This window comes from Octopus bimaculoides, chromosome 3 (genome assembly GCF_001194135.2).
Source record: "Octopus bimaculoides isolate UCB-OBI-ISO-001 chromosome 3, ASM119413v2, whole genome shotgun sequence".
In the NCBI taxonomy this organism is placed as follows: domain Eukaryota; kingdom Metazoa; phylum Mollusca; class Cephalopoda; order Octopoda; family Octopodidae; genus Octopus; species Octopus bimaculoides.
In genome coordinates this window covers 121,239,181-121,263,861 of record NC_068983.1, presented here as the reverse complement: position 1 = coordinate 121,263,861, position 24,681 = coordinate 121,239,181, and the positions used below count along the sequence as shown (strand labels likewise).

General features: G+C 35.8%; 1 protein-coding gene across 2 annotated transcripts in view; it reads right to left on the bottom strand.

Annotated features, from left to right (window-relative positions):
- LOC106874285 (calcium-dependent protein kinase C) overlaps positions 1-24,681 on the bottom strand; it is a 344,185-nt gene that overhangs the window by 12,072 nt on the left and 307,432 nt on the right. The window contains exon 16 of one of the 2 annotated variants that reach the window (XM_052966507.1): positions 7,306-7,473. The exons of the other annotated variant lie outside the window; for it this stretch is intronic. Coding sequence (XP_052822467.1) covers positions 7,312-7,473 — 162 coding nt within the window. The 3' untranslated portion in view covers positions 7,306-7,311. Of the gene's footprint in view, positions 1-7,305; positions 7,474-24,681 lie in introns of those variants that run through there. 2 annotated transcript variants of the gene reach the window in all.

The window sequence follows — 24,681 nt, the reverse complement described above, 5'->3', positions numbered from 1 at the left end:
AACAGATATTAAATATTTCCTAACTGTTTCTTATAACACATAGTGTTTCTTATGGCGGATGGTCACTGTCAATTGGTTATCAAAATATCAAGCCAAGTCCACAGAAAAGTCATTCAATTAATTACTAAATCTCCCTAAACATGATAATTTTTATTCTGAAGCATGGCTTTTTTTGTCGTTTTATTGTATTAGCTACATTGTCCTTATAACCTGAATAGTTCACCCTAAACTTATATCACCTTACCTCTTCAAAATTAGATTTTTCTAGAACATGTGTTAACCTGTGTTTTTAATAGCTACCTTACCCTATACTCAGTATATTACAAATGCTAAGGGCATTCTGAAAAGGTTTTGCTTCCAATTCTTATGTCTTGAAACAGGGTAAAATTCTTTAGAAAGTACACAGTGAGCATTAAACATTGCATTTTAAATCTCTGGATTAGCACTGTGAACTACTGAAACACTTATGACTATCACTACTGTCTTTCTTCACTTGACTTATTGCCACTTTCAGTCATCTCTTTTACTCTTTTTCAGTGAGTTGTAGTGTACCTGAACAGTGTATACAATAAGTTCATTAATATCAATATTAGTATTATAAAAAAGTACTTCCTCAGCATACAGAAGAATACTAGTATCTATTTATACTAGTATATATATTAGTTGGATATTCCATTGTAACATTACAACCATATGTTTGCTTTAATGATGTCTATCTACCTGTCTGTTCATATACCTGTACATTAACGTGGATGTCTTGTTAGAATGCCAAAAACAGCATCATTAGCTTTTGAGAGACCCTCTCATATAGGTGCATGGTATATAAAAGCACTGACATAAATCATAGCAGATGGCCATCCGTAATAAATGATTCTCATCTGCTACGATCTAGGTATGTGTGTTTTTATGCTCTAAGCGCCTACATGAGATTCTTTCAAGGCTAATAACACATTATTTGGCCTTCAAACATGACATCCACATTAAGTTGGATATAAAGATTGCCTTTTGGTACTAATACTTCTATCACTAATAATTAATATATCCAAACCAACTGAAACTAAATCACTATCATTCGTAAGAGAGCTATTAAGAATTTCTTCTAAAGATGAGTTGCAAGATGAGAAAAGATTAAGTGGTTGAAATTGGTGAAGACACTCATGTTTGGTGTAATGCATTCAGGTTGAGAAAATTAAAAGTGGGTGGATGTAAATAATTTTGTGGGGAAAAACTGAAAAAAGTGAGGAAATTTGGAAACAAGGTGAGTAGAATGGGAAGTATGAGAAGTAGTGAAACGAGAGAGAAATAAAAGAGAACCCCCCCCCCCCCAGAAATTAAAATGAAGAAAGAAAGAAAATAAAAGCAACAATTTGAATTTCAGAAAGAAATGCAAATAAAGTGTAAAATAGGGTGAAAAAAATGGATAAATCAAAATACATAGTTTAAATAAAAGAAAAAGAAAAAAAAAGAGTAAGAGCATGCAAGAATAAAATGTTTAATAAACAAAAATTGGTGGAGAGGATAAGTTAGAAGCTGCCATGACTGTGATATAACCATAAACTGTAAAGAAGCCTCTAAACATAATGTTGTTGTATCCTATTTAAACATTGCCACAAAAATAACTATAAAATGTAGCAAAGCTTGTAAAGATATATTTGTATTTCAGAGTCAGCTAGAATGTATACAAGAGTAGTAAATTTGTAGTGTATTGACATTGAAATATTTTAGCATATTATGTAATTTTTCTTTCTTCATACCTAGAGATCATAACTGATACATCGTGATTCATATATATATATATATATATATATATATATATATATACAGAAAGTGTGCAACTGTATATGATTCGTCAGGAAAATCTGTTACTGGAGACAAGATACAACAGCATAGTAACTCATGAAATGAAGAGAGGTAAAAAAAAAATGGAATTGACTTTTAAGAGGCTGGTTTGCAGGAGGGGCACAACTGAAGGTCAGCACTGTAAATGTATTAAACAATAGTGAGTTATTAAGTTCTGGTTCTACTTACAGAAGAAAACACCCAATAACAGTACTTATTTATAGTAAGATAGCATTATGAGAAGGTGTTTCATCTAGTGGCTAGGGTGTTGGATTCATGATCATGAAGTTGTAAGTCTCAAGTGGTATGTTGTGTTTTTTGAGCAAAATACTTCATTTCTTGTTACTCAAGTCAACATAGCTGAGACTAAATCTTTTGATAGATGGCATTTCAATTTAGGAGAGAGTCAGCCTGAATCTTAAACCTAAGACTAAGATGGCATCAGCTACTGAGGGTTAATGGTATCCATCAACATAGCATCAACGACACTCTATGAACTATACACTCTGTTGATTTTCTTTGTGCAACTAGAAAAAGATTGGTCTGAACTAGTCTCAGGAATTTTTACTGCTTCAAAAGAGGTTGGTGACATATTTTACTGATTGAACATGGAGAAAATAGCATTTATAGTATAAAACTTAAATTGGTCTGCCATATGTACACAGACTTAAACATAGGTATGTAAACTTATTGAATGTACGCTTCTTAAACACAGGTATGTAAACTTATTCAAACTTTAACCACATACCACTGTCTCAGTACTTTAGCTATTAAACAACTTTGTTAGGAAATGTACTAATGTGTAAATGAGCAAAATTGATACTTCTAACTCACTGAATTTTTCCAAAGTAATCTGTGAGTCACTTTGAACATGAGTAGATACTCTAAAGGAGAAGACAATAACTAGTTGAAACTGCACAAGAAATAACTATTTGAAATTATACAAGCTATTCACAGTTTTATATACAAAAAAGAGCCCTGTGTTTTAACCTCAGAGTTTATCTACATAGTGATAATGCTTTTCATTGATGTATTTAAATGCCTGACGGCACTGGCAACGACCGTGCTTGAATGTTGTTTTTCACGTGCCACTGGCACAGGAGCCAGTATGGAGATGCTGGCAATGATCATGCTTGACTGGTGCTTTTTACGTGACACCGGCACGGGAGCCAGTCAGTGGCCCTGGCAATGATCATACTTGGATGGTGTTTTTAACGTTCCACTGGCACCAATCAGGTGGTACTGTCATTGGCTACATCAGCGATTTTGATTTCACTTGCCTCAACAGGTCCTCACAAGCAAAGTTTATTGTCCAATGAATGAAGGGTACTCATAAGTGGTTATACACCACTGGCATAGGCCATGGGTTATGGTCTCACTTAGCTTGCTGGGTCTTCTCAAGCACAGCGTATCTCCAAAGGTCTTTGTCACTAGTCATTGCCTCGGTGAGGCCCAATGTTCAAAGGTTGTGCTTCACCACCTCATCCGAGGTCTTCCTGGGTCTACCTCTTCCATAGGTTCCCTCAATTGCTAGGGTGTAACACTTTTTCACACAGCTGTCCTCATCCATTCGCAACACATGTCCATACCAGTGTTGTCGTCCCTCTTCCACACCACATCTGATGCTTCTTAGGTCCAACTTTTCTATCAGGGTGCTTACACTCTGTCGTGTATGCACACTGACATTATACAACCAGCGGGCATACTGGCTTCATTCCTTGCAAGCTTACGCATGTCCTCAGCAGTCATGGCCCATGCTTCACTGCCATGTAGCATGGCTGTTTGTACACATGCATCATACAGTCTGCCTTTTACTCTGAGCGAGAGGCCCTTTGTCACCAGCAGAGGTAAGAGCTCTCTGAACTTTGCCCAGGCTATTCTTATTCTAGCAGCTACACTCTCAGAGCACCCACCCCCGTTACTGACTTGGTCAGCTAGATAATGGAAGCTATCAAATACTTGTAGTTTTTCTACCTGGAATGTGACAGAAGTTGTTCTTTGCATATTTCCAGTGTTTATTGTTCCTGAGCATTTGCCACATACAAAAACTATTTTCCCAGTTAGCCTTCCTTTGATATTGTTGCACTTCTTATGTGTCCAGAGCTTGCACTGGGTACATCTTATAGAGTTTCTACCTACGCCTTTTCTACAGATCGAGCAGGGCCATCTACTTGAAGGGATTTGTGGTTTGTCTGCCTTCCTACTTATTAGGACTTTAGTTTTAGCTAGGTTGACTCTAAGGCCCTTCAATTCTAATCCTTGCTTCCATACCTAAAATCTCTCCTCTAATTCTGATAGTGACTCAGCAATTAGACTAAGGTCATTAACATAGAGGAGCTCCCAGGGGCATCCTGTCTTGAATTCCTCTGTTATTGCCTGGAAGACTATGATGAATAAGAGGGGGCTGAGGACTGATCCTTGGTGGATTCCCTCCCCGAAATTCTTCACTATACTCAATGCCAACCCTCACCTTACTGACAGCGTCCCTGTACATGGCTTGCACAGCTCTCACTAGTTTCCTCACTGACCACCAGATAAGGGATCGAGGGACTCTGTCAAAGGCTTTCTCCATGTCAATGAAAGCCAGGTACAGGGGTTTATCTTTGGCTGGGTATTTCTCCTGCAGCTGTCTTATCAGAAATATAGCATCAGTGGCACTTTTCCCTGGCACAAACCCAAACTGCATCTCATGTAAACTGACTCTCTCCCTAATTAGTTGGGCTACAACCCTCTCTGTGGATTTCATTACCTGATTCAACAACTTAATACCTCTGTAATTATTTGTGTCTAATGCGTCACCTTTACCTTTGTAGCAGTTGACTATGATGCTGCTACACCAGTCATTGGGTATGACTCCTTCATGTATCACCTGGTTGACTATATGGGTGACTAAGCTATAGCCGACACTGCCAGATATTTCGAGCATCTCTGCGGTGATTCCTGATGGGCAGGGGGCTTTTCCTATCTTCATACCCTTAATTGCTTTATCTACCAAGGTACTGTCAATTCGGATAGCTGGTCCCCACCCCTCTCTCTCTCTCTCTCTCTCTCTCTCTCTCTCTATATATATATATATATATATATATATATATAGAGAGAGAGAGAGAGAGAGATGTTGGCGTGTATGTATGAGTATGGAGTATCAATACAAGAGTTGAGAACATTCATTTCTAAATAACAATTAGGTGAATGAATTAATTACTGCAATCTGATTAACATTTAATTAGTTCCTAGTTGTTATGTATTTCTATTCTGTTGTTGTATTTGGGAATAAAATCTACAATCCATGTGTTACAGATACCTTTTCAAGAATAAAAATAGTTCAGTTTCAATCAAATGTTGCATTTAATGATTTTGTCTTTTGACTTTGTTCATTATGGTAATGCTTGTGGTTATGTTTGCCAGTGTTCTTGCTTTGACTGCTTTTGATATTGTGGTTATTGTTGTTGCTCCTACTGTTATTAAGTAACTTTGAACAGTTCTATTCGAGAAGATCTTTGAAAGCAATTGGTCCAATACTTAGCAATGTGTTAAAGTTCTGGGCATAGTCTAGTTAACATTATCTGGTTCTGCAAGTGGAAAGGTTTATATTTGCATGGAAAAACTGGGTTCATATGATTGATATGCAATTAAAGATTTCAGTGAGCGGCAATCACACAACTGTGAGGACTGGCAGAGACAGACTAGGGAAAAATCAAAACTGACAATTGAAGGAAAGCTATCTAAAGCAACAGGCCAACATATTTAAACACCCAGCCTATATGAGGCTTCAGAACTATTTTGCATCAATTCATTCCATGCTAACATGAGTAGAAATGGGGTTTATAGACTTAGATGTTTGTGTATTGTTGGGAGAAAATAATTTTATGGCTAACCTGTAAAGAAGGAAAACACATGGAAGGAGAGAATCTGTATAAGGTCTAAATGGATAATGGTGAGAATCACTCACATGTGAGAAAGATACTCATGTAGTGGTGGTTGTTCCTACATGATAAATTTCATGTGGAATAGACAATTAAACATATCAGATGCATAAACAAAAATATGGATTCTGGATCAAGTTGCGAGGCAGACAAGGACTGGACCAGACTAATCTGGTATTAACTCTTTGCTAACAATTAGCTAGGTGAACCAATCGAGAGACTTTTGTCTGTAGCTGAATCATATTGAATCTGATACTTGTTGTTGACAGTTAGATAGACCGAGTTAACAAAGAATAAATGTTCCAGCAGAACAAAATGAAATGTCAGTGATGGATCTGAACTAATAACTCATGAACAGAAAAATCAAATACTTTATCACTTCAGCCTTCTCCTTCTGATTGATAACAAATAATTAGGAAACGAAGATTAAATAAAGCAACATCACCTTACAATATAATGGATATAAATAATTAATAAGAGAAAAGATAAAATATAATTGCTCCAGGAATCAATATGTGAAAGAGTATGTGTTAACTACAATGCATTAAGCACAGTGTGTGAAGCCTGGAGTTAAATACCTTGTCAGCCACAATATGGAAACTATTAAATTAATTATAGTGTGTGAACTAAAGTGATTTAAGAACAACACCAATGAAATTTGCAACATTAAACTCAGCTTCTTCATCTCCTGCATCCCTACAGTATTGACATATCCCTCTTTTAACAAGAGTGTCATCTGTCAGCAGGTGTATCCTGAGAGAGCTCAGGTGTTGTCAGTGAATTGTAATCAATTGTCGCCAGATGTCGGTCAACCATGACCCCAGAAAGGAAATGGCTCCCCACCACCATCATTATCACACAATCATGAGTACTGATGAGCTATGCCATTAAGATTTTCCATCAGAAGTGTGAACAGGAGATGACATTATGGGTCTCTATCTCCTCCTTTATCATCAAGATCTGCAGTAGCACTACCATAACAACCCTTAACCAATGGACAAGTTATAATGAAATAGATGATATCTTAACTTGTCTTCATGATTTTAATAAGGGTGCACATGAAACTTAAATTCATTATTTTAATAAAAAGGAGGAATAGGAATATTTGAGAAAAGAACTGAAACTGATTTACAAATTGTATTGAACGAAATATGATTCCTTGATTGGACAGAGTGAGAGACTTTTGTTGTTACGTTTTAGCTTGGCGAGAAAAGCCAATATCCAAAACCTTTATAGGCACTTCTGGAATAGTTAGGATAAGGCTGATGTTAATGGAAGCCTACTAATAAATAATGAAGCGAACATAGATTGTTAATAGGTCTTGTTAATTTACTGCATATTGTGTTAACTGAATTTTTGTCTAATCAAATGATGACACTTCAGAAAGCATTCAAATCCTAGCAGTCTTAATTATGAGTTGGTAGGCATTTATGATGAGGCTGGTTGTTAAGTGGAACCAGTCTTTACAAAATATGGTCATCACAGTTACAAGCAGCATTCTTGTGGAAGGGAAGGAAATGAAAAAAAGCAAAAGTATACATACTACCGCTCAAGAGTCTGATTGTATTTGACTGAAAAAGGGATTGACAAAAGAGAAGTTCCTGAATGCACTATCATCAATATTCATGATGATTAGACTGTCTGTTGGGGTCATTTTGACATCCTTAGAGGTGAACATCTTGTCAAAGTTTTCAGCTTTCCTCGAGTCATGCTGTAAGGGCAGAAAATAACAAATTAGTACAATAGGTGTCTCAGGTAGAACCTATTTTAGTGAGTACCTCTCTGAGGTGAGACAGTATTACACTTGCAAGTCACCAGTGTAGTCTGATAACATACTGCTTAGGTTTTACATCACCTACTTCTCCTCTCAACAGCTGAAACCACTCACTTGAACTGATCTCTAGAAAACAAATGTCTGTCTGACAACAACAACAACAGTGATGATAATGATGATGATGATGACGACGACGACGATGATGATGATAATGATAATAATAATAATAATAATAATAATAATAATAACAACAACAATAGGGTTAGTATTTCAAAACTATAAGAAGTATCCAGAGCTGTTTCAGATAAATTTAGACTATTATTCTAACTATGCCTCCTTTCATTAATTTTTAATAACTTAATATTTTTTCTGTCTTTTATGTCACTTTGTTGCAATTCAGCATGAATTGGATGGTTTTACAAACATTTATATATTGTTGGATGTCTTTGTTATTGTTAACTATGGATTAAGAATGACAATTGTTCCAAGCCATGCAGACTGAAGTCAGTACAGTTTAATGCCTTCTTCAGAGACATAATCACAAGGATTGTAGTGAGATTTGAACTCATGATTATTTAGTCTGTAGACTAGCCTAGCATATTAACCTCACAGCCACTACACTTCAACAGATTGAGAAGGAACAATACTGTCTGATAAACTTGATGTCAACAGAACTAACATAGCTTGGAAGAACAACATTTTAATATTTTAATTCACTAGGGAACTGAATAAAGTTTCAGCTTTGTTTAATTTCCTCATTTGGTAATTTTCTTCTGGGGTGTAGATAAGCTATGAATACAATTAAGATTAAGCTAAGAAAGGAGAGAAAATCAATGCCATAAATAGTAATACAATAATCAAAGAACAACTGCAAATAAAAATATAATCAGCAAACATGACTATACTCTACTTGAAAATTACAGAAAGTATTCATTAAATTGAACAGTTATATACATCAAGGCTTAATAATTTTCTGATTCTTGTTGCATTTCATATATTTTATGCAGAAACTCCCAGCACATTAATTTTAATTGAGCTAATATCTAACTAATATAATTGGAATTTATTATTAATAAATTCAAGATTTAATATGGAATACAAATATGTTTTTCTTTTTATCTCTCAAATTATTATTATAATTATCACTTTCAGTTAACTTTATTATTAAAATGAAATTGTGCAAATTGTGCACATATAATGCATTATTATTGTATATTGAATGTATAATGAAAACAAGATAGTTAACAGCTGTTGGTTCAAAAACTATACAACACTCACTTTATGTAGTCTTTATTCTTAATTCATATTCTACCAACTGAATTGTTTCAACACTCAATACACACACACACACTCTCAATATGTACATACATATATATGTGTGTGTGTGTGTATATATACATATATATATATATATATATATATATATGAACAAATGATTATTAGTATTCTTAGCTCATTCCAAAAACTGAGCAGGGGAAAGAGGTACAAAAATACTTATAAAAAAAAAAGAGGTGGTTGGTGAGAAACATTGATCAAGTGAAAAATAATTGGGTAATTGGTGCGACAGGTCCTCTTGATCCAGGGATCTCAACTCAGAGAGGTTGACTCTAACGTTAGCTTAACCATTAGTTAATGTTGCCTTTCACAGATATTTACCATATTAGGTTAGCATAAGTTAGTGTTAGTAGTACTGCAACTGTCACAGACTAACAGAGGCAGGCATTTCACGACACAGTAGTAGACTAAATTGTTGCTGTTAGTAACAGTGGTAGTGGTAGTGACAGAAATGACGACGGTGTCTGCGATCATGCTGGAAGTAGTATAGCAATGATATAGAGTTAGTAGTGCTAGTAAGTAGTAATAGTGATGGTGGTGGTTGTAGGAACACCAGTATAAAACAACATGCAGTTAATAACAAAAGGAAATGTAGTAGAAGTACTGTGTATATCAAATAAAGAGAAAGAGAGGAGAGAGAGAGAGAGAGAGAGAGAGAGAAAGAGAAATAGGGGGTAAAGGAAGCTGCTTAATTATAATGGCATGCACATAATTAAAAAAAAAGTAGCTCTATTATAAATTCTGGGAGTGAAATAGAAAACTAATGTGATATGGTATCTAATGGATATATACACATGCATGTGCACACACACACACACACACGACATTGTGTTGTTGCTGTACATATATTTAATTATTTTCTAATATTATATATCTTTTATAGACTTCATAGCATCATGATAATAAATTGCACTGACTCCTGCCTCCCCTCCAACCCCCAACACACATACTAAGCCAACTTGTATTCAACTGATTATGTTTGTTTTAATAATAAACATGATAATAGAGTTAGCAATATATCATTCATTGCTTCATTTGTACAGTTGCGGATGTCACTGTAGCATATCTGTCAGTATCATGTGTGTGTGTGTGTGTGTGTATTTGTCGATATACAATATATATATGACACCCATGCCCATGACACGTAAAAAGCACCTGTACCAGTGACACGTAAAAGGCACCCAGTGCACTTTGTGGAATGGCAGGCATTTGGAAGGGCAGCCAGCCATAGAAACCAAGCCAAAGCAGACTGGAATCTGGAGCAGCTCTCCAGCTTATCAGTCCTAGTCACAACGCTTTACCCATGGAGAACAGACGTTAAATGATGCAGATGATGATGATGATGATGATGATGATGATATATATATAGATATATAATTATCATCATCATTTAACGTCTGCTTTCCATGCTGGCATGGGTTGGATGGTTTGACAGGAACTGGTTAGGCAGAAGACTGCACCAGGCTTCAGTGTTTGTTTTGGTATGGCTTTTACGGCTAGATGCCCTTTTTAACACCACACACACACACACACACGTTAAAATGTATAGGGAGCAACTTTTGTTTCAAATGTTACAGTGAAGACACTACCATTCAAGTTTCATAACTTTTATCCATTTTATTACTGATTTTTCATACTTCCTTCTGAGATGAGCTTTAAATTTTTAACCCTACTGAATCCATTTTAACTTAGAAAAATCAACAAGAATTAAGCAATCACTAGTAATACGAAATACTCAAATACAGCAGTAGATTAAAAATAGAAAAATAGACCCACCTCTTCCCATCACAGATACAACACTAAAAAACACAGTGCATATAAAATGAACCAAAAGTACCCCAGTTATTATGGATGAATAATATCCTTTCAGACTCATAAACATGAATTAAACTTAACCCAAAGATAATAGAATACTTTTTAAAGCACTATAAAAATTAAAAACAAAAGATCTTTCTCATCTACATGAAACCACAAACTTTTAAGTCACAGCACATACCTCAGACAACAAATTTTAATATAAATATCTAAATTGTAACATTTGAGACTCAAACTGTAACATGGTGCACCCAAGTATAACACTTTCACTTTGGTTGACCATGCATTTACAATAAAAGCCATTACAATACAGTACATAAAACAAAATTATACATAAAAACATTAGTTGATAACACCACCATACTAGATAATTCTAGAGTTATATAGTAAAACTAGATTAGCTCTGAAAGCTTTATGAATAGCAAAATGCAAACCATGACTGATGATGTACAAATCTAATTAGTCAAAATTGAAATACCTATGGTAATACCTTTACCATTTAAAGTGACTCTGCTACTATAAAGCAGCACACCATCCTCACCTCATCCTGAAGATGAGATTACAAAGGTCAAGAAATGATGATGATGGATTTAAAATTCAGTAGCAATGGAATAAAGTATGAAAGTAATCTAGAGCTAAACAGCTAAACAATTTTGTATCTAGTAAAAATGTCTCTCAATTATAATTATCATTCCCTATTATCTCTTGTTGCTTAAAACAAAAATGTAGTAATAATATCACCTCACTACTTCATCCTGATGGCAACACAGAGGTGGTTTTGAAATGCTAATAGACTTAGAAACATTATAGTTACATAATGGACTAATAAGGAAATATGAAAAAAAAAACTCCATTAAAAAAACATCAGATTTGAAAATAGTCATATATTCAATATGTATATGCACTACACTCTCTGAGTGGTTGGCATTAGGAAGGGCATCCAGCTGTAGAAACTCTGCCAAATTTAGATTGGAGCCTGGTGTTGCCATCCGGTTTCACCAGTCCTCAGTCAAGTCGTCCAGCCCATGCTAGCATGGAAAGCGGACGTTAAACGATGATGAAGATGATGATGATGATGTGTACATACATACATATTATATATATGTGTGTGTTGGTTTATTGTTTTGCATGCTGCAATTAATAAAGCTTTCACAGCTAATCTAGATTTTTTTTTTAATAAAGTATTATTAACTACTTTTCTATCTGGTTTTATCTTGTATTTTACATTGTAATGTGTTATAATGACTCCTAGTGAATACATAATTTTGGTACCATGATTAAAAAATGCAGTCATAACACTCTGTTAAGTAGTTGGCAGAGTAGACAGTATAGGGCAGAAAGGACTATTTAGTTTGCTGGGGACATGATAACCTGGTATCATAAAACACATCCAGTATGCTCTGTAAAGAGATTGGTATTAAACATGGTATCCAGCCATGGAAATCAAGCCAAAACTAGAACATGGAGTAAGAATAATAGAAGGACTACTCATAGCAAAAATTGTCTCTAAAATAAGCAGTGACAAATATACACAAGTCACAAACCAAAATAAACAGCTGACTAGTGTTGTAAAAATCTAATTAGTCACAATTCAAATTTAAAGCAACAGTAGCACACACCATCATTATCTCATTCTGAAGATGAGATTACAAAGGCCGAGAAATGACGATGATATTAGATTTAGGAAGTCTACTGCGCTAAAACAAACATCAAGGAATACATGCAAAAATATGCAAAAGACTTGATAAATAAAATAAATTACAGCCATGTTGTTAATAGATGTCTAAAAGAAGAAAAACTGCTTCCATACATTTGTTAGTGCACACACACACACACACGTGCGCACATGTACAAACACGCACGTATATTTGTAAATGTGTGTCTGTGTTTATGTATATGTCTATAAGTGTGTCTGTCTTTATGCATATGCTTGTATGTGCGAACACCGGTCTAAAAATATTGTTATCTAAAGTGAGTACCTTTATGCCTGTAACTTAGCAATTTGGCAAACAGATTTCAGTAAAATAAGTGAGCAACATAATACCTAAAACTCTGAGTATGAATGTCCCATCAATGCGATAGGCTAATGTGTGTGTGTGTGTGTGTGTGTGTGTGTGTGTGTGTGTGTGTGTGTGTGTGTGTGTGTGTGTATCATCGTTGTTTGTATATATATATATATATACAGACATGACAGGAGTAAATAGACACCCTTATAATCATTAAAATTTCTTTAAATCTGAAATTATATATTCAAATTATTTATTATGTAAAAGGTACAAATAAGGAGGTAAGCTGGACAAGAAAGGAAGAGCCAATGGTTATACAGTACTATATCAAAGTATGGTCAAATATGCTTGATTGTATTAAATGAATGCTTTATGCAGAATGCTCAGCTAACTTAAAACACTCCAAAAGCAAGCATTTAATATTACTGCATTAATGGAGATACTACTGCAGCTGCACTCAACAAAATGCACTGAGATCACAAACTATCATAATAACCTCTCTGATATTGGATAAACTGTGAATTGGTTGGTATTAGGAAGGGTACCTAGTTGTAATATATATATATACAAGTGAAAGAAGGTGGGAGATATATTTCAACCAGGTGATCATAGTATTTTAGAAAATGAATGAATTGTGTTACAAAGAAAATAAACATATTTAGTGTTTGTCTTCTTACAATAGGGGCCAGGTGTCTCTTGAGAGCTCTTCTATGAAGAATTATAACATCTGAACGTGTGTGTGTGTGTGCATGCATATATATATATATATATATATATATATATATATATATATATATATATATATATACATACATATATATGTATGTATGTATGTATGTATGTATATGTGTGTATATATATACACATGTGTATATATATGTGTGTGCATAAACACGCATGGAGGCAACAGAGAACTAAATTAAGCTATATTTCACTTTGTCATTTGCCATAGTCACCCCTATCCTGCCCACTCACCTAATCCAGACCTCTGTATCATCTATTCTCATCACCCCCAATGTCCCCTGATGGCATGTTTTGGTACATCCTCACCATCATCTCTCGCTGTTGCTTTCTCTTTATTTTGCTCTTTGACTCACCTGTTCTCTTCATCCTACTATCTAACTCACCCTCCTTTCTTTTCCAACTGGGATATCCATGTATCTACTCTACAGCAAGACACTTATCCCTACCCTCTATATTTTTAATCTCTCATCAACTGGCACAAAGCCACCTCATCCCCTCAATACTACTATTCCTTCCCAGCTGAAGGATTTTTGTCTTGCAAGATATTTGGCAACCCAGTCAGTGCTGGTGCTACATAAAAAGCACTCTATGCATCATCACTTGTTTAACAATGTAACATTCAGATTACTCTGTCAAATACTTATCATTCACTTATATAATACTTATCATTCATGTTGTTTTGAATTAATCATACATTATCTTGTAGCCTTGAGATTTTGATGACCTGATTGTTCATTTTTAGAGTGACATTGTAGGGTAGGTGAGAGAGCTAAGATCTGAATAGTTTGAACATAAAACAGAATATTTGGGTCAGATATGGCCAGTTTAAAATGCTAAAGAGTTGACAATGAGTGATTCTGTCTTTCTACTTTGTTTGCTCCATAAATCTTTAGCTTAAACTCAAAAGGGGTGTAATTTAAACTCAAGCAGTCTATTATCAATCCCATTCTTCCTATCTTGCAGCTGGATACAGCTGTAGTTTATGTATACAATAGCATACCCATGCCGTCAAAAATGCCAATTGTTCTTTTAATAATAGAAAATGGTGAGTTAAAGCAATGAAAGAAAGAGTTACTAAATCTGCTTCCTGGTTATTTATTTAAATTATACATGGCTCTTCCAACTTGTAATAGCCTTAACCTGTACTGATGCTGTAGGATTTTAATTTAACTTGAATTCTGTGCTTCAACGATATTTAATGATTTATTGTACATATAGTACATCTGCTTTTATATATATATATATATATATAGACACACACACACACACACACACATCATCAACATCATTTTAATGGCCACTTTGCATGCTTGCATGGGTTTATTGAGGCAAATTTTTCTACAGCTGGATGCTCTTCCTGTTACCAACACTAACTTCTTTACACACACAACACATCTGCTTATATATATATATATATATATATATATATATATAACCCAATATTTACATGCTAGTATTTATAGCTTTATGTGATGTGCTTTAAGATCCACTATTCTCTAGAAAAAGTTTATAAAATGCTTACGGTGTCAACAGCATACAATTCTCATTGGCATGAAATAAAGTTTCTAATATCGATAAAGAAATTCAAAGGATCGCTTTGGACTAAAGGTACAACACCTGTCACATCTATAAGAGATGTGGATTTGTGTCTCATGAGCAGTCTTTGACATATTCTATCTCAAAGGGGTTTTTGACCAAAATGTACATACTATTATTTATAGCTTAATGTGATATACTTCAAGGTCCACTATTTAAAATAAATATATATATGTATATTGGTGCAGGAGTGGCTGTGTGGTAAGTAGCTTGCTTACCAACCACATGGTTCCGGATTCAGTCCCACTGCGTGGCATCTTGTGCAAGTGTCATCTACTATAGCCTCGGGCCGACCAAAGCCTTGTGAGTGGATTTGGTAGACGGGAACTGAAAGAAGCCCATCGTATATATGTTTATATACATATGTATGTGTGTGTATATGTTTGTGTCTGTGTTTGTCCCCCAACATCGCTTGACAACCGATGCTGGTGTGTTTACATCCCTGTAACTTAGCGGTTCAGCAAAAGAGATCGATAGAATAAGTACCAGGCTTCCAAAGAATAAGTCCTGGGGTCGATTTGCTCGACTAAAAGATGGTGCTCCAGCATGGCCGCAGTCAAATGACTGAAACAAGTAAAAGAGTAAAAGAGATATCATTTTATTGTTCACTTTATGGCTGGATGCCCTTCCTGTCACTAACCATCATGTGTTTGCACACACACACACACACACAAAACACATATGATGATATATATTTTATTCAATATGAACTTTTGTTTTCAGCAATTACTTAATGGAATTTATTAATAAGTGCTAATCCTGCAATTTTTATATAAAATATAGAGGTTTGGAACAATTTATAATTTGTCATTCTTTATTGTTGATGACATGGAATGTGATGAGTAGTCTTAGATAACTCATGATTTTAATTAAATCATTAATTATGAGGTGGAATGGATATATCTTATCTATGATATGTATTAATTTGTGATGTCATACGAGACAAGTGTATATTTTTAAGTGATGTAATTATTAATAAGTTTTAGGGACTTCTCTCACTGAATCAGTACAAGCTCTTTTGTTTAATTAGTCCTTACGGAAGTAATTTAGTGTGTGTGTGTGTGTGTGTGTGTGTGTGTGTGTGTGTGTGTGTGTGTGTGCGATTGTCAGTATGTATGCATGCTAGAATATATATATAAATGCAAGCATGTTTGTATGTATCTTTTATTATTTAAATCTAATATTATTCTTTTCAATATGTATGAAAACTCAGGTAATTAATTTTCATTGTTATTAAATGCATTCACACACACACAAATAGATTCAGATCTGGTCATTTTAGTAACCCATAACAAAAATGGAAATCAATATCACAAACAGAGGTCGATTCAGTTTTATTGCTCTCTTTACCTTATAGCCAGATGTTACATCTCTTATCTAAACTATATAACATGACCATAAATGTGCAGCCAGGAATACGCTTTCAAGAGTGAATGAATATAGCAAAGACTGCATAACAAAGAAGGCTTTCCTGTTCAAGTTTAGAAAATACCACAGCTCCCAATTACTATTAACCCTCTGTAAAACCTATCTGAGAACCCCAGGGCAGCACATTACCACATCTGGGATGGTGATACTGTTATATGCATAGACTGTATCCAAAAAATTGCCTGCTTCTTAAAAAACTCTGACCTTATATGCTACCTCTTGTATGTTTGCTTTTACAGTTATTACATGAACTGGACGGCTTTGTGTAATGCTATGAATGGTGATAATTTCTTGGTGTTAATATGAAAGAAATAACATTTCAAGAACAATAGTTTGAGCAGTTGCATTTGTTCTTCAGTAATTTGCGATGTACAAGTCTTTCTCAATCATTCAGATTTTCCAATAATTACAAAAAAGACAGTTTATGGCATATGAAGTGCCAGATATTTACATTGAATATCCATGCTTACACATTTTACTGTCACTCAGACCAAACAGAAATTCACATTGAGAAGCAACATTCAACGAGGCAGCAGCCTGGTGTTGATAGATTTTACACAATTCTCATTTAATTGCTTTATCAGCTTTGGTTAATGGTTGAATTTGATGACAAAGTATTTAAGGAAATCTATTTATTGGATTGGTTACTTTTTTTTCCTAAATGGCAGCCAATTATTTGAAATTCTATTGTGCAGTCTGCTTCATCTGGTTTCTGAAATCTTTGAATTATCTTCTACTTGCAGCATACTAGCATCAATGTTTTTTTTTAAATACTTAATTCAGCTGATTTATAGTTTCTGGAAATCCCCCTCCTCTCGCTCTTCCCTATATTTCACACACTGAAGTCCTGAAGTCAGGTCCTTCATTGCTAGTTGTTTTTACTTACTCTACAAAGGTAAAGGTGATGCTTTAGATACAAATAATTGCAGAGGTATCAAGTTGTTGGATCAGGTAATGAAGGTCACGGAGATGGTCGTAGCCCAACTAATTAGGGAGAGAGTCAGTTTACATGAGATGCAATTTAGGTTCGTGCCAGGGAAAAGCACCACTGATGCTATATTTCTGGTAAGACAGCTGCAGGAGAAATACCTAGCCAGAGATAAACCTCTGTACCTGGCTTTTGTTGACATGGAGAAAGCCTTTGACAAGGTCCCCCGATCCCTTATCTGGTGGTCAATGAGGAAACTAGGGTTAGATGAATGGTTAATGAGAGCTGTGCAAGCCATGTACAGGGACGCTGTCAGTAAGGTGAGGGTTGTCAACGAGTACAGTGAAGAAATCCGGGTAGAGGTAGGGGTCCACCAAGGTTCAGTCCTCAGCCCCCTCCTATTTATCAGTCCTCCAGGCAATAATAGAGGAATTCAAGACAGGATGCCCTGGGAGCTCCTCTATGCTGATGACCTTGCTCTAATTGCTGAGTCACTCTCACAACTAGAGGAGAAGTTTCAGGTGTGGAAACAAGGATTAGAATCGAAGGGCCTTAGTGTCAACCTAGCTAAAACTAAAGTCCTAATAAGTAGGAAGGCAGACAAACCACAAATCCCTTCAGGTAGATGGCCCTGCTCGATCTGTAGAAAAAACATAGGTAGAAACTCTATAAGATGTATGCAGTGTAAGCTATGGACACATAAGAGGTGCAGCAATATCAAAGAAGGCTAACTGGGAAGATAGTTTTTGTATGTGGCAAATGCTCAGAAGCAATAAACACTGAAAATGTGCAGGGAACAACTTCCGCCACGTTCCAGGGAGAAAGACTATAAGTAGTTGATAGATTCCGTTACCTAGGTGACCAATTCAGTAGCGGGGGAGGGTGCACTGAAAGTGTAGCTGCTAGAATAAGAATAGCCTGGGCAAAGTTCAGAGAGCTCTTACCTCTGCTGGTGACAAAGGGCCTCTCGCTCAGAGTAGAAGGTAGACTGTATGTTGCATGTGTACAAACAGCCATGCTACATGGCAGTGAAACATGGGTCGTGACTGCTGAGGACATTCGTAAGCTCACAAGGAATGAAGCCAGTATACTCCGATGGATGTGTAATGTCAGTGTGCATACTCGACAGAGTGTAAGTACCTTGAGAGAAAAGTTGGACCTAAGAAGCATCAGAGTGCAAGAGAGAGGACTGCACTGGTATGGACATGTGGTGTGAATGGATGAGGACAGCTGTGTGAAAAAGTGTCACACCCTAGCAGTTGAGGGAGTCTGTGGAAGAGGTAGAACCCAGGAAGACCTGGGATGAGGTGGTGAAGCACGGCCTTCGAACATTAGGCCTCACCGAGGCAATGACTAGTGACTGAGACCTTTGGAAATATGCAGTGCGTGAGAAGACCCGGCAAGCCAAGTGAGACCATAACCATGGCCTATGCCAGGGGGTGTAACCAGCCCACTTATGCGTACCTTTCCTTCATTGGACACTAACCTCTGCTTGAGAAGACCTGTTGAGGCAAGTGAAGTCAAATCAAATTCACAAATTCAATGACTGGCATCTGTGCCAGTGGAGCGCTAAGAGCACCATCCGAGCATGGTCGCTGCCAGAGCAGCTGACTGGCTTCTGTGCTGGAGGCATGTAAAAATCACCATTCGAATGTGATCATTACCAGTGTCGCCTTACTGGCACCTGTGCCAGTGGCATGTGAAAAAGTATACAAGTGAGGTTGTTGCCAGTGCCACTGGACTGGCTCCTGTGCAGATGGCAAGTAAAAAACACCACTTGTGCATGGCCGTTGCCAGCACTGCCTGACTGGCCTTCGTGCCGGTGGCATGTAAAAGCACCCACTACACTCTCGGAATGGTTGGTGTTAGGAAGGGCATCCAGCTGTAGAAACTCTGCCAGATCAGATTGGAGCCTAGTGCAGCCATCTGGTTTGCCAGTCTTCAGTCAAATCGTCCAACCCATGCTAGCATGGAAAGCGGAGGTTAAACAATGATGAAGCAGGAGTACTACTTTCTGCTCTGTTAGACAGAGATGAAGGGTTCTATTGTTGAAGATCATCTATTCCCAGTCAGGTAAGATCAGTATAAAACAGCTTCCAACAGTAACCACTACTGCCACCACTTTCACCATTACCACTGTCTCTTCTTAGTGCATAAGCTGATACTCCAGCTTAACCAGAATTTCCAGAGGTTTGAATGCACTAAAGAAAGTGCCATATTCTAGTTATCTAAATGAATCTAATTTGTTGTCTTAATAATTTTAGTATAATTTTGTCTTCCATGTGTAGAAGAGCTAATGAAAAAAAATACCAGTAACATACTTTGCATTACTTTGTGGTTAAGAAGTTTCCTTATAAATGTGCAATTATAGGATTGATTCTACATAGCAGCAAGTATCTTTCACCATAACAAAACATTGTTTGACCAATGCCAAGCACACACACACACACGAAAACAGCAGAACGTATGTAACAAAAGGACTATCTATGTAATACATATATTGAGATATATCATATATCATATATTATTTAATAATAGCTTGATTAAGCTCCACATGACTTAAAATTTTGTAGGACAAACCCATCTCACCAGGTATCTAGAGAAATGTAATAGAATTTGAAGTGAATTCAAGATAGCTTCTAGATGTTAGGCCTCTATTGGTCAACTTAGGTCATGTGGTATTGTTGATGCAGAAGCAACATTAATTCATTTCTTTATTCTTAGGGCCATGTGCTTGGACAGGATATAACTGTCACCACTATGTCTGCAAGCTGGGCAATGGTTTATTTAGTTAACATAAGTTCATTGCATATGATATCACACATGATGGAGTAGGTTGTTGTCATGGGTTAGTCACTCAGAAATAACAGATTAGACTGCTGCTGCCAATGTGCTCATCCTTTACATCATTTCCCAGTTCCTTCAAATTTAAGGCACTCCAATGCTTGTTTGTTTGTTTGTTTGTTTGTTTGTGTGTTATGAAGTTTGCTTCACAGTCACAAGGTCCTAGTAGTAACATGACAAAGGCCACTTGTATGTAACTTAAATTTTTAACATTTAAACCAACCATATCGAAATCAAATACTGATGTTCAAGCCAGCCAGATGTAGCCTCTCACACCTACTCTGCAATGTCATTCTAAAAATAAACAAACACGGCATTGAAATCTTGAAGCTACAATAAAATTGGCACTCTGTCAGTTACAATGACAAGGGTTCCAGTTGATCCAATCAAACCAAACAGGCTGTTTGTGAAATTAACATGCAAGTGGTTGAGTACACCACAGACATGTGTACTCTTAATGTAGTTCTCAGGAAGATTCGATGTGACACAAATTGCGACAAAGCTGGCCCTTTGAAATACAGGTACAACTCATTTTTGCCAGCCAAGTAGACTGGAGCAATGTGAAATAAAGCATCTTGCTCAGAGACACAACGTGTTACTGGGAACTGAATTCACAACCGAATACCTTAACCGCTAAGTCATGTGCCTTCACTCGAAGCTACGATAATGTATAATTAATTCAAAACAATCTGAATAAATAAGCATTAAATTTGAGAGAGTAATCTGAATGCTAAATATGGCTGAAAACAGAAAGCTTACATATGATATCATAACTCAAGTCTGAACTCTCTGCTTTTAACTTTGCAGCAAGAAAAAAAAAAAAATTAATTGGATATACTCAGAATTATTTTTATCAATTTCTAAAACATTGAGGTAGCATCTTTTTTTCTTTCTTTTCCTTCTTCCCTCCTATCTTTCTGGTGTAAAATGAAGACATTTAGTTGGGTAATATAATTCCTTCATTGATTAGCTAACAATCCATTACTTCAGGCTGAAGTGATGCAACATAAACAGGATTGTCCATAGATATGGAGCTAAAAGGAAGTATTAAATATTACATATGCAAAGAATATAATATCTTGAGTCACATACTTAATGATATTTTTGAGTGAAAGAAGAGAAAATGGAGAAAAAGAAAACAATATTTTCTTTATTCCATTATGTAAAAAATTGATGAACCAGTAAATATACTGCTCATATAGAACACTTATTTCTGAATAAATTTTACTTTTCTTCTTGTGGTTAAAACTGAACATTAATTAACTTCTATCCCATGGTGAGAAAGAAAAAGAAAAAAAGAAAACAAACCTGTTCTCAGAAAGAGGCTAAAGGCAAATGAATGGTACAACTATGTATGAGTGTGTGTATGTATATATATTTATGATGCATATATATGAATGCGTGTGTGTGTGTTGTACATCACACATGATAATAGGTGAATTTGTACAAGTGGAATGTTTAACAGTTGCAATTGAAATAATACATGAAAACTGTTTTTTAAACTGATTGCTTCTCAACATCATTTTCTGGGTGGTGTCTCTTCATATGTGATATCCATGAGATTGACAGAGAATTGTTACTGGATTATTTGATTAAACATTCATATACACATTTAAATAATTTTTTAAGAAATATTTATATTTGAAACAAATTAGCATAATTATTGAAGAGCCAGTTATTATTGAAAAGTTCCAACTGGCCCTGTATCAGCTGACAAAACAGTAAATCAAGTGAGTATGTACAACCAGAGATTTTTATCTCTAGAGATGCTTGTAGTAGATCAGTCAGAGAAGGAGAGGCATTACCCATGGTATTAGCAAACCTTCTAAGACTGATGAGACTGTGCCCAACCTGAACATTTGCAGGAAAATTGTAGCTCATGAATCACTATATAAAATCTTTTAAGCAGGAGATTCTGGAAAAGAATGCCTATATAGTTTCTGGTCAATGCAATAAATTAAAAAAACACACTGCTATGTTTAAAATAGGGACAACATGAAAAAGTATTTATGTAGTGGTTTAAGCTGCACAAAGGTGCAGTCAAATCTCCATAAATAAACATCATACATGCAAGAGTCGCTGTGTGCTAAGAAGCTTGCTTCCCAATCACATGGTTTTGGGTTCAGTTCCATTGCATGGCACCTTGGGCAAGTGTCTTCTACTATAACCTCAGGATTTTGTAGATGGAAACTGAAAGAATCCTGTTGTGTATATGTATATATATATATATACAAGGGGAAGTCAAAAATTATTCACTTTTGCCAAAACATATCTTAATCTTTATTGCCTTCTGTGCATGTGTGCCTATATGTGATACTATTGTGGTCACATGATCAAAGTTTGACTCTGATCATGCCATTTTTCTTTCTGGCTTTATAATGTAAGCATGGCCGTTCCACTAGCAATGTGCACCAAAGAAGAACAAAGAGCAATGATCCAAGAGTTAGTAATGGTAAACCAGTTCACCATTACAATCTCTCAAGCTTGCTGAATCTTATCGTCATCCTGCTACCTCTTTTGCATCATGCTTGTCTGGCCATTTTTAAACTTCTTGATCCACTCATACACACATTATAAATTTCAAGACCTATCTCTGAGAATATTAATCTGGTCTTGGTTAGGAAAGCAATAGGTCAATGAACAATGAGAAGATAAAGAGATAGGGAGATGGACCAATGTATTATTGAAACTTCATTTGACAGGAGTGCTAGAGAAAAAAATAGAATATCAGATGACACATTGTTAGAAAAATTAATAAGAAAATTGCAAAGTGATGCTAAAAAAATCGAAACTGATGAAAAAAAAAAATCATTTTTGTTCAGTGGAAGTTATTGTATTTAAAGTGTATAAAAAGTGCATCACATTTGGGATGAGGAGAGATGAGAGGAATGATGTAAAAAGTTGGAAGACATCTTTGACATACAGTTTCTTATTACTGAAGAATCAATAAACTTCACTTTCCAATATTAGTTTTTGTATGAGAAATAATTAAAGATATATTTTTAAAAATACAACAGTTAAATGTAACTTTATTATATCTAGGGAGATGCACATAGTTCGTAGCCTTCTTTTACTTCTCCCACAGATAGGGTATGTGTATAGAAGTAGAGGGAGTGTGGTTAATTTATACTTGGAGTTCTTTGGTTGGTCAATGGTGATACAAGAGAAAAGAGAGAAAGGTTTAAAATTTCTAAGGGAAAAGGGGTCTTGGAGAAGAAAGATTGAAAGAATGGAAGGTGTGAGGCCAGCATACCAAGTGAATTTTGGTGGAGACAATTCAGTATTATAATTTTAATGTCTGCTTTCCAACTGGCATGGGTTGGGTGGTTTGATAGGATCTAACAATCCATAGGATTATGTCTTGATCCAGTGTCTTAGTTTTAGCAGAGTTTTTATGGCTAAATGCCATTCCTAAAAACAACCGCTTTAAAGAGTGTACTGAGTGTGGCTTTTTATGGTGCCAGCACTTGTGCAGTTATCTTGTAACTTGCAAGACTGAAGAGAAATATTGACTGAAAGGGAGAATAGGAGATAGAGTAGGTGCTTTAAGTGAGGTGCTGGGAGATTAATGGATCATGTGGAGGAGATTTATGGGTACCTCACATTTTCCATGGGTGGGTGGGAGTGGTTAGGGTTGTGCAACAAAAAGAGGTGCTAGAACATGCTCTCAATGTAACATGCCCAAGAAGGTGAATGGAAGAGGGCATGGAGTTAGAAGAATCAGCAGGAACAGACAGGGTTGCAAGAATATAGAAGGAGAGTGAGATGATATAAACATGGATAGAGGTCGTCAGCTATATAGAGGAGGTGAATGTAGTAAATGGTGAACAAGAGTGGGTGTAGTTGATAGTAAATATAAATGGATTGATGGGGATAAGAATGATGGATGGATGTCGACTAGGAGTAGATTGGAGGAGAGGGAGCAGAATCCAGCAGTACATAAATGGTGATACTTGTAACAAGTTCTGATTTAATTTACTTACAACAGCAGAATGATACAGTAGATAGGAGAATGAAAGAAGGATGAGTGGTAGGGAGATAAGAGATGGGATTAAAAGCTACAAGAGAGTGGAGGAAGAGTTAAAGATTGACAAAGTAAAGGAAAGACTGGATATTGGTGGCAAATATAGATTGCTGGAGGTGACAATGGTAAGAATGAAAAATGGATGTCAAATGGAAGTGACTTGGGATAGGGGACCCAATAAGGTGCAGAGTGTGCATGCACATTAGGCTTCCATAACATCAGTTATATGCATGCATACATACTATGTATGTATGTATGTATGTATGTATGTATGTATGTATGTATGTATGTATGTATGTATATGCATGCTTTTAGAACAGCAAAAAAGCTGAAATCAGTAAAACCAGATCCAGCTCAGTTAAATATATCTTTTTCCTATAATACCTGCCCCACCAATAAAAAAAAAAAAAAAAAAAAAAAAAAAA